We start from the raw sequence: 11,702 nt of genomic DNA on the forward strand, positions 1-11,702 counted from the left end.
CTGTGACCTTAATTGCCTACCGTCCGTAAGCTGTTTGTGTCTTAATGACCGTTCCACAGATGCATGTTCATTAATTGTTTATGGTTCATTGAACAAGCATGGGAAACAGTGTTTAAACCCTTTACAATGAAGATCTGTGAAGTTATTTTGACATTTTGAACAAATTATTTTTGAAAGACAGGGTCCTAATAAAGGGAAGATCCTTTTTTTGCTGAGTTTATGTTTCAGTAAAATTGGATTTTTACCATTTATAGCAATGGTTATCAACTGTACTGCAGGGATGGAACATAAGTAGCAGAAAATTGAGGTTGTGGTGGCAGCTGCAGAGAGGTATTTGGGTGTGCGAGACTTGACATCAGAGTTTTATTTTTTTAACCAGGCAAGTCAGTTAAGAACAAATTCTTATTTACAATGATGGCCTACCCTGGCCAAACCCTAACCCGGATAACGCTGGGCTTGTGGTACAGTCTGGAATCAAACCAGGGTCTGTAGTGACACCTCTAGCACTGAGATGCATTGCCTTAGACCACTGCGCCACGCGGGTGGTAGTGGTGTCCCATCCTTTCAGGTTGATGGCCTGAGGTAGGACTAAATATATTTAAATAGTGGAATAATTGTTGTTTGTTTGTGTAGTGTTAGATGGTAGGGTATTTGTTTATTTATTTATTTATTTTTTCAAGAAAAGTTGTACTCGAATCTAGTAGGTGGCAGTAATGCAACGTTTGTTGGATGCAACCGCCGTTAAACCTAATTGAAGAAGAAGAAGAAGTAGTAGCAGTAGCAGCTAGGCTTCAGGAAATCACTACGTTTCATAGTGAAGGAGGCTTACTGATTTCACATCAAAATGATGACATTTCTACCTAAACTGCTTTTGCTAGTATTACTAGCTTTCCCGGCAACGATTATCATGAAAGGTGAGTCTATCGAACTGGAATTAGGTTGACTAGCTGAATTGAAACAGCCTTGGCTATTACAGCTAACGTTAGCTTTATGGAAGGCCACTGTCTGACAGTGTCCCATGCGCATTTTGACATGTGCAAATATTATTTTCTGCTAGTACGGCATTGTAACTACTGTCCTTCTCAAATAATCGTTTTTATCGGTTTCGATACTGGCTACACGTTTTAGTACCTATTCATTTCAAATGTAATATAACAGATTCTTGCTCAGTCAAAAGTGGAAGCTACGGTATCTACAGTAACTAGACTGACGTGTCCTTACCAGCCAGCTTGCTGCTAGCTGTCATTCATGTAGCCAGCTATCTAGGTTGCTAAATAAGTTGCTAATTTGTATCTACACCATCACCTAGTTAAGTTTATTTCTGTTGTGCTGATTGTCTGTTTAATCTAGCTAACTATCTGTCCGTGTGCTCTTTGGTGGAATGTGTCTAGCTAGTACTACTAGCTAACGTTAGTACGAGTGCTAGCTAGTACTGCTAGTTAACGTTAGTACTAGTGCTAGCTAGTACTGCTAGTTAACGTTAGTACTAGTGCTAGCTAGTACTGCTAGTTAACGTTAGTACTAGTGCTAGCTAGTACTGCTAGTTAACGTTAGTACTAGTGCTAGCTAGTAGTTAACGTTGTCGATAATGAACACAATTAGAAACGCAACATTTTCAAAGATTTCAATGAGTTAGTTTATATAAGGCAATAAGTCAATTGAAATACATTAATTAGGCCCTAATCTATGGATTTCACATGGGAATACCGATATGCATCCGTTGGTCACATATACCATTAACAAAAAGGTAGGGAGGGCATGGATCAGAACCAGCCAGTATCTGGTGTGACCACCATTTGCCTCATGCAGCGCGACACATCTCCTTCACTTAGAGTTGATCAGGCTGTTGATTGTGGCCTGTGGAAAGTTGCCCCACTCTTCATTGGCAGTGCTAAGTTACTGGATATTGTTGGGAACTGGAACACGCGTTCTTAAATGTTGATCCAGAGCATCCCAAACAGGCTCAATGGATGACATGTCTGAGTATATAGGCCATGGAAGAACTGCAACATTTTCAGCTTCCAGGAATTGTGTACAGATCCTTGCAGCATGGGGTCCTGCGTTATCATGCTGAATAATGAGCTGATGGCGGCAGATGAATGGCATGACAATGGGCATCAGGATCTCGTCACGGTATCTCTGTGCATTCAAACTGCCATCGATAAAATGCAATTGTTTTCTTGTCCATAGCTTATGCCTGCCCATCCAATAACCATATTGCCACCAACGTTCACATCCGCAAACTGCTTGCCCACACAACACCATACACGTGATCTGCGGTTGTGAGGCCAGTTGGACGTACTACCAAATTCTCTTAAACGACGGCTGCGGCATATGGTAGAGAAATTAACATTACGTTACGACATTCCTGCAGTCATCATGCCAATTGCACACTCCCTTAACTTGAGACATCTGTGGCGTTGGGTGACCCAACTGCACATTTTAGTGGCTTTTATTGTCCCTAGCGCAAGGTGCACCCGTGTAATGATTCTGCTGTTTAATGAGCTTCTTGATATGCCACACCTGACAAATGGATGGATTATCTTGGCAAAGGAGAAATGCTCATTAACAGGGATGTAAATCAATTTGTTCACCAAATTTGAGAGAAATTAGCTTTTTCTGCATTTGTTGACAAAAGTGGACCAACACTTTACATGTTGCATTTTATATTTTTGTTCAGTAAATTAATAGTCTGATTTAATCAACAAATACAGTAGTCAGATTAAAAAGGTTAAAGGTACAAGACTTTGTACATATCTGGCTATGTTGACAAAATCACTATATATCCCATCGAGCCAAGAGGGGAAAGGCTGCCCGTTTTCACAGTTCCAAGACCAGTCAGAAACGTCCAGCTAACCCTACGCCAATGACGCTAGTGCATCTCCAAACTGAACTTAAGTAGCAATGATATCCTTTGCCACCATTGTCTGACGACACGACAGATGGCTTGAACCAGTCATGACTATTCCACAGACAAATCATTTAAGTTTCTTTCTAGAAAATGTCTTATTTACATGATTGTATAACTAGCAAAGGAGTTTTGAAGTTGAGGGTGCAGTATTTATGAAGTTTGGCAATGAGGATGAAAAACTAGCATAGTTCAGCTAGTTTATCCAGGGAAAACAAACTCTGACAGAATATAGCTTGGCGCACATGAACACTAGACTAATTCAGGACACCGATTATAGTTTTTATGCCCTGATATCAGGAGCTGCCAGAAAAGTTTTGATTAAATGATTCAGACGGAAACTAATACATCAGATGACAAATATTTGAGAGCGAATCCATATATAAACCCAAAATCAGCTGTATTTGCCAATATTAAAACAACGCTTAAAATGATGTTTGAGTGGACCTGAATCCAAACAATGTATAGTGAAGTCGCTTCTAGACACTGTAGACTCCTCCTCTTCACCATTCTATGCCTAGTCTTCATCTCCTGTCACTCAATTCACATCAAAAACCATGATTTCAACATGGGACAAGCAGCCCTCTATTTTTGTCAAAGCCTGAAAATCGTATCTGTTGTTCTGACATTGTAGCCAGCAGTGTTTTGCTTGAGTGGTTCAACATTAGAAGCTTGCGATATGAGTCATTTGATAATTCAATGACTTTTGCTAGGCCTAAAACCTGTGACTGTAATGAACACAAGATTTGTTCGACCTCAGTTTTAGTCCCTTGTTAAGATATTAGCTATGTAGCTAAACGCCCTTTCTGCAGCCATGGTAGGTCTGGTGATGTGAACATAATAATAGGATTCATTTTGACTCAGTGACTTCTCTAAGTTAGTTAGATTTTAAGTCGGATGTATTTCCTTACAATCAATGCAGGGCCATTGGTGGCAGCTCAGGATGCTACTGAGGACGAGGAGGCAGCTGATGAAGATGCTGTGGATGATGACGTGAACGCAGAGGATGAGGATGACGAGGCCGAAGTTGAAGATGATGAAAATACGGAATTGGTAAGAGGTTAGGCTACTTTTGTCTGCCTCCCTAGGCTTTTTTTGTGTAAAAGAAATAAACGCGATGTCTCTTTTGTATATTTTAGACGGAAGAAAAAGAGGAAGAGGAGGAAGCCGTAGGAGGAGATGTGAAAGCCTCCCCCAATGCTGACACCACCATCCTCTTTGTCAAGGGAGATGGTAGGAGTATGAGCACAGACTAGGGCTCGTCTCAACATATCTGCATGTTGAATTTTGCACATCATTTCCTCATGATTGTTTTGAACTGCTTGTTTTCACAGACTATGACTTGTATTTGTAGATGGATTGACTTAGCTACGATGCTTAGGATATATGTTTCAACCTCATTTATTGCACATGGCACTGAACAAATGTCTGCTCAATTACTTGAATGAAAAGGAATTCATCTGATTTTGACAAGCCTGTGTGCTTCAAATTCACCTGAAAGCCAACACTCCTACTCTTCTGTTGCACTTTCTCCTGTGTTTTGCCTTCAGACTTCCCAGCTAACGACATTGTGAAGTTCCTGATGGGCTTCACCAACAAAGGCAGCGACAACTTTGTGGTGGAGTCGCTGGACGCATCCTTCCGCTACCCGCAGGACTTCCAGTTTTACATCCAGAACTTCACAGCCCTGCAGCTGGGAATAGTGGTGCCTGCCGGGCGCCAGGCCACATTTGAGTACTCTTTCATCCCCGCCGAGCCCATGGGTGGGCGCCCCTTCGGCCTGGTTATCAACCTCAACTACAAGGACAGCAACGTAAGTGGGCCTTGGCTCTTGTCTGTGATTAGTCAGCCATTTTGTGATAGGCAATCATTTGTGAAAAAGACTATCAAGAAGGGTCATGGGTGTTGTTTTTCAGTTTCCTTTCTCTTGGCAAGTGTTGAGATATAACAACTTATAGCTGTGAAGCTTCTTTCATTCATTTTATATAGTGGTGTGTGGCTGAAGTCTTTCCTTTGCTTGTGAGGTTGCACTTTCATATGAAATGGGGAAAGATGAATGATAGTTCACTAGCTGGAGGTGATATCTGAGCCTCTCCCTTGCTCCTCTCTCAGGGTAACTTGTTCCAGGATGCAGTGTTCAACCAGACTGTGACCATCACAGAGAGAGAGGACGGACTGGACGGAGAGACGTAAGTGAGACTAGATGGGCTAGCCCTGTGTTGGAAGACGTTCAGAAGGGCTAAATGAAACCACTCTATTGGGGATGGCTGCCAAACAAACAGCCGCCACACCAGGTGTCTTAACTCCTCTCTGTTTTCTGTATCTCTAGGATCTTCATGTATGTGTTCCTGTCTGGTTTGGGTCTGCTGGTGGTGGTAGGCCTTCATCAGCTGCTAGAGTCCAGAAAGGTAAAGCTACAAAGCCGACGCCACTGAATGCAGAAGAATAATTAATTAAAGCTGCACTATGTAACTTTTTGGGTGACCTGACCAAATTCGGATAGAAATTAGTTGTAGTTCTGTCATTCTCATTGAAAGCAAGTCTAAGAAGCGGTAGATCTGTTGTATGTGCACTTTTTCTATGCTTCCCATTCTTAAGTTTTGTTTTTGCGTTTTCTACTTTCGGTTTTGAACACCAGCTGAAAATACAATCTTTTTGGTTATGGACAATGTATTTCACATCAGTTTAGATGGTACAATGATTCTCAACACTATACTTGCTTTTTTTTTTTTTATTACGTGAACTGTTAGAATTTTAGCAACCAGGAAGTGGCGGAGCGATTTCTGCGTAGTGCACCTTTAAGCATATTTTTCCTTTGTTTATGTGTGTGCTTTCCTCGTTTTTTCGAGAGGGATACGAAGACCGAAAGATATGTACTTTCGGTAGCTTTGCTGAAGCAATACACCATGACGAGATTTACATAGAATGTTGGTAGAGCAGTCCAGAGAGAAAGGAATTAGGAGATGCCTCTTCACATTCAACAGTGGGATTCTCCCAGTTCAGATGATTGTCAGTTGATGAGTCAATGTCCTTTTTTCAGGTTGAACACAGTGAGAGTCAGAAAAGGATTCGAGCTAGTACCACTACTTTTCTGAGGAACATGGAGGTAGACAGGGAAAGAGGCGGGTTCAGTTTCAGCTATTTCGTTGAAAAGCAAGAATGAGGGCAAAATGGATGTATGCTTTACTACTACTACTACTACTACTACTACTACTACTACTACTACTACTACTACTACTACTACTACTACTACTACAACTACAACAACATGAATAAAAGGCCTAGGGGAGAAAAGGCCATGTGTGTGGAAGATGGGTTTTGGGGATTGTGTTTTGAGAAAGTTCAAGTGTCTAACCCACACTAGAACATTTTAGAAGACTGAGGGGGATAAAGAGTTAATAGTTTGCAAGACAATTTTAGGGTTTTGTTTATGTAGAAGTCTAGTGAAAGTATAAGTTTCGTGGATCCCTCAACGGTTCAGTCACTCTTGTGTTCTCCCCCACCCCGTGCAGAGGAGGCGGCCAGCTGCCAAGGTGGAGATGGGCACTTCTAGCCACAACGATGTGGACATGAGCTGGATTCCCCAGGAGACCCTTAACCAGATCAGTAAGTTCTCACCACTCACTCATCCAACATTATGCTAGCTAGTAGCCACAGGGGAACTAACTGTTTTATGCTAGCCATTAGCCACCGGGGTGCCAGCACCTTCAACAGCTGAGCCTAGGTTACTAACAGTGTAAAGTGAAATATATGGGTATATCTTAGATTGGGCTGCATAAGTGCATGGGATTTTTTTTTTTTAAGCTACAGTGTGTCGTAGAAAATTGCAAGATTACGTTATAATGCTTGTAAGATTATGTTATAATGCTTGTATTACATTATAATAGTTGTTTTATTCGACAGAATAGATATAACTATTGTGTGTGTGTTCCACTGAGGATGGGCCTCTATGAGATAGCACTGACCGAGGAGATTTATGCTGTCTTTGGGTGATAAAACCTAAAGAGCATTCCAGATTGGATGAGGTAATGGTTCTGTGCTATGAAGTACCAGGAACGAGATTAGAACCTCGTCTTATGGACCAAACTGAGCGATAATTTATAGCGAATGTTATCTGGCTAAGGGATACTCCTTTCTCAATTATAAAGGCCCTTTGTGAAGAGTTCCTAAGATCTGTGGTTTGTCATGTAGGTTGAGAGGGGTGTATCTTGGCTATAAAAGATCTTTGTAATTTTCTGTAGTCACTCCCAATGGTTCATTAGAAATGGTGCATCATTGAAAGTCAAATTGCTATTGCAAAGCTCTTATTATTAAAGATGTCGTTTAAGTATAACTCTGACTGGTGTGTGAAGTTTGTAACTCTCCTCATTTGGTAATGCAGAAATATGCCACCACAAGTGTCAAATGAAAAGCTTTTAAGAGGACTGAAGTGTAAGCACATCCTAGCTGCTATGCCCCGTCCTTGCTGTGGTCCTCTTTCTATAGCCTACATGCTCCTCTATTGTGCAATCCCCTCTAGTTCACCAACTGCTGTCAGCTTTGTAACGTTGCAATGTTTCCATAGATGCCTGTTGTCAACTTTGGGGATATTTAACTTTTCTAGAATTCTCTCTGTTTGGCTGGTGTTTCAAAACTACCTGTTCTCTCTCTGAGCATGGGTTCATTCTCTTTTCTCTCTCTCCCTCTTTCCTTGTGTCTTCAGTGCAGAGTCGGCGAGGTGAGGCTTCCCTTTCTCTCAGGAGTGAGCGGTAGTAGTTTAGCTAAATGTTAAGTTTGCTCTAGTTGTAGTACTAAAGAACGCATCTGTTTGACTCAACAGTGAATTCAATTAGCATATTCAGAAGCACTGATATCTCAATCATTGATTCATCTTAGTCTCTGTTGTAGCATCTATGGTCAATCAATTGGCTATGGTCACTGACATCAGTCCACAGAGACACTCCTCATAGGTCTGAAAGGGTCAATTTGATATAGACCTAATCACCATATTTGCCTATGTGGAGTTTCTACCATAACTCATCCAATTCTTACAGATCTACAAGCTGCGGCTAGGTGTTGATTTTAGACTGTGCCTATGCAAAAATAATATGATCCAAAGAGTGACATCTAAAAAGGACACCACCTGCAAACCTTCCCTAAACCTCTCCTGTCGTTTCCCCAGACAAGGCTTCCCCCAGACGATCTCCCCGCAAGCGGACACAGAAGCGCTCTGCTGGTTCGGACGAGTGATGGGCCCCCACTGCCCAGTTCTGCCAGTCGCGCCTGATGCAGCCATAGCGCCAACCTTGTCAGCTGGGGAGAGGCAACAGCCTTCTCTCACCAGAAAATCTCTTCACAAGAGGCCGGTTTCTACCGCTAAACTAGACGATAAATACCAAACGGACCTATTTTATTTTGTCGAGGCGTTATTATCACAGGTATTGTGATGAAGAAATGGTTAATTCATTTTGAGTAAGTTTTTGTTAAGATTAAAGCCCTGAAAGATGGAGATGGGAGGGGGGGATATTAGAGCTAGGTAAATGATAGTGGGGGATGATACATTTCATGTTTTTTTTCTTTTAGGTAATTTTTGGTTGCGATTGCCTTTCATGTTTTTACCTGTGGATATCTTTTTGAGGCAGAATAGTGATTGTTGTTTTTGGTATCCCGGAGAGCCATGATTACACACACCATGTCTGTAAGAAAAAAATATATATAATGTTTTGCACTGGTTAATATCTACACATTTGTGTTTCTGTCACATTGTGCTCTGCTGCTTCGTGGCACAGAGGATGGCTGGCTTCGAATCTTGTCATTTGAAGTGCACTGCCATGTTCGGCCATCTTTCACAGCTTGGATGATTCGGTGAAGACATGAGGACATGGTAAACAGTCTTCTTTTGTCCTCAATGTGCCTGTAAAAAAAAATATATACACGTTTTGTGTCATTTACTGTAAATTTGCATTCTTTATTCCAAGGCTCGATTTATTTAATCTAAACCTATGAATTCAGTATTTAATTTTAAATCTGAGGATCTGAATACAGCACTGGTGTGTGTGTGTGTGTGTGTGTGTGTATACACTGATGAGTGCCCTGCAATGCTAATTTAGTTTCTTGACTTGTCTGTGTTTTACAGGGACAGTACATTTACTACTGTACCACAAGGCCCCCCCCATTTCATAAACTTCTGAGAGGGGCTTTGGACTAACTGTTTGGCACTGACTGTCAAATTTGTGAAAACAAATGTTCGCTATAAAATCTTCCATCCCCCCCCCCCAACCATCTTTCCGTTGTGTGATTCATGGAGCTTTTTATTTACCATTTGAGAATAGATGGATCCCAAATAAAAAAATGTCCCCTCTGTATTTGAACTTGTAATGAAAACATATTGTAGCAACAACAAAAAAACATTTTTACGCCACAGTATGAAAGTGTTCATTTTGGACAATGGTGCAGCTTGATGTAGAAAACAGAAAATTAAAGTGGAGATGTATGTGCTTTGTCTTTATTTACTGCAGTGTGAACTAATACATATTTTGTCTTCACTCTTGCTGAACACTCAATGAATTCATTAAGTAATTGATTAGTGTATAAGGGGTAGAGCAATAACCGCACAGCCCGGGATTAAAACAAACAGCACTGTGCAGAAATTGCTTTTAGTCGAACATAACCTTTTTAAAAGTCAAATGCAATGCGATGTTTGTGCATTGTAGTTTGTTTGAACCCTGGGCCTGTATCTACAAAGCATCTCAGAGTAGGAGTACTGATCTGGGATCTGACCAGATAATCTTATTCATTATTATCCTTAGAGATACACTACATGACCAAAAGTATGTGGACACCTTCTTGTCGAACATCTCATTCCAAAATCATGGGCATTAATATGGAGTTGGTCACCTCTTTACTGCTAAAACAGCCTCCACTCTTCTGGGAAGGCTTTCCACTAGATGTTGGAACATTGTTGAGGGGACTTACGTCCATTCAGCCACGAGTGTTAGTGAGGTCGGGCACTGATGTTGGTGTGCCAATTCATCCCAAAGGTGTTCGATGGGGTTGAAGTCAGGGCCAGTTAAGTTCTTCCACACCAATCTCGATAAACCATTACTATTGAAAGTCAACTTATGCATAGTGCCAACTGTGAAGTTTGGTGGAGGAGGAATAATGGTCTGGGGCTGTGTTTCATGGTTCAGACTAGGCCCCTTTGTTCCAGTTAAGGGAAATCTTAACACTACAACATGAAATTACATTTTAGACAATTCTGTGCTTCCATGTTTGTGGAAGGCCCTTTCCTGTTTCAGCATGTCTATGCCCCCGTGCACAAAGTGAGGTCCATACAGAAATGGTTTGTTGAGATCAGTGTGGAAGAACTTGACTGGCCTGCACATAGTCCTGAACTCAACCCCATCAAACACCTTTGGGATATATTAGCACGCCAACTGCAAACCAGGTCTAACCAGGCCTCTTGTGGCTGAATGGAAGCAAGTCCCCACAGCAATGTTCCAATATCTAGTGGAAAGTGTTCCCAGAAGATTGGAGGCTGTTATGGCAGCAAAGGGGGGGACCAACTCCATATTAATACCCATGTTTTTGGAATGAGATGTTTGATAAGCAGGTGTCCACATACTTTTGGTCATGTAGTGTATCTCTGGACTTGTGGAATGGTGTGCGTGTATGAAGTGAGTTGTTTATTTGCATATGTCTGTATTTGAGAAATAAAGTGTCAATATGTACAACGTTTAAAATACATTACATCTAAACCACACAAGTATAAATTATGTATTCACAAAATCAAGAATTTGTATATACACCATCCACCGATACAGATACAGTAGCAATGCTAGTCAACCCTGTCTTCTGCATTTGGCCACAGGTTCTCATCCACATCACATCTTATGTCATCTTGGGCAATACACCTAGGAAAGAATATTTTGGCATGCCTGGTCCATCCCTGGCAATCTTCTGCAGATATGTCCAGGCATCCAGCATTCATTGTGTCCAGGAGGGACATTTGATCATGTGGATGATGGTCATAAACCTTCCACCTCCATGAGGAAAATAATTCCTCTATGGGGTTGAGGAGTGGAAAGTAAGGTGGGAGGAAAAGTGACACCATCCTGGGATGGGCTGCAAACCGCTCTGTGACTGCATGGGAGTGGTGAAATGCCACATTGTCCCATACAATTACAAACGTTGGCCGATTCCGCCTCACTGCAACCCTTTCCTCACCTGGCACAACCCTTCCATTGAGGTCATCCAGGAATGAAATGAGACGCTCGGTGTTGTATGGCCCAATTAGAGGTTTGTGTAACAGCAATCCATCAGAGGATATTGCTGCACACATTGTGATGTCGGCACCCCTCTGGCCCGGGACATCCACTATGGCTCTTTTCCCAATCACATTCCTTACTCACTGCTGTGTTTTGGCCAAGTTGAAACCAGCCTCATCCACAAAGATGTATATGTGGCGTGTTTGCCTGGCTTCAATCTCTATGACTCTCTAAGATAAGGCAATATAAGAGTTAGGGTATTACGGTAGTTTACATTATACCTAAAAACATGCCATTGTGTGCCTCTGCTCGGTTTGGTTTTGTTCAAAACCAGTTCTGTATTTTATAGTCATCTTACCTGGACATATTGGTTCCTGAGTTGCTTGACTCGTTCAGAGTTCCTCTCAAAGGGGACAGTGTACAACTGCTTCATCCTGACTTGATGTTGTTTCAGGACTCTAGAAATAGTTATGCTTACATTGTGAATATTTCCAAATATAATGTTGTCTGCCAACCCTTTGTCCCGATTCCCTGTGAGTTTTATGCCA

General features: G+C 41.6%; 1 protein-coding gene across 2 annotated transcripts; it reads left to right on the forward strand.

Annotated features, from left to right (window-relative positions):
* Positions 1-738: 738 nt before the first annotated feature.
* On the forward strand, positions 739-9,384 carry LOC139583397 (translocon-associated protein subunit alpha-like). Of its 2 annotated transcripts, XM_071414439.1 has the most exons (9): positions 739-914; positions 3,831-3,961; positions 4,048-4,141; positions 4,459-4,721; positions 5,021-5,097; positions 5,238-5,316; positions 6,421-6,514; positions 7,611-7,625; positions 8,070-9,384. In XM_071414439.1, exons 1-9 carry the CDS (start codon positions 845-847, stop codon positions 8,135-8,137), a joined length of 891 nt encoding a protein of 296 aa, XP_071270540.1. In that variant the 5' UTR covers positions 739-844; the 3' UTR covers positions 8,138-9,384. The 2 variants fall into 2 exon arrangements, with proteins under 2 accessions (XP_071270540.1, XP_071270541.1); XM_071414440.1 differs by lacking the exon at positions 7,611-7,625.
* Positions 9,385-11,702: the final 2,318 nt, after the last annotated feature.

Source organism: Salvelinus alpinus, chromosome 8, assembly GCF_045679555.1.
Source record: "Salvelinus alpinus chromosome 8, SLU_Salpinus.1, whole genome shotgun sequence".
Taxonomy (NCBI): Eukaryota; Metazoa; Chordata; class Actinopteri; order Salmoniformes; family Salmonidae; genus Salvelinus; species Salvelinus alpinus.

What these genes read in the sequence shown, in the direction of transcription:
- LOC139583397 (XM_071414439.1), top strand. Translation starts at nt 845, where the DNA reads ATGATGACATTTCTACCTAAACTGCTTTTGCTAGTATTACTAGCTTTC. An exon ending in ATGATGAAAATACGGAATTG is followed by an intron (nt 3,962 to 4,047) that starts GTAAGAGGTTAG and finishes TGTATATTTTAG; the next exon opens with ACGGAAGAAAAAGAGGAAGA. An exon ending in TCAACTACAAGGACAGCAAC is followed by an intron (nt 4,722 to 5,020) that starts GTAAGTGGGCCT and finishes CTCCTCTCTCAG; the next exon opens with GGTAACTTGTTCCAGGATGC.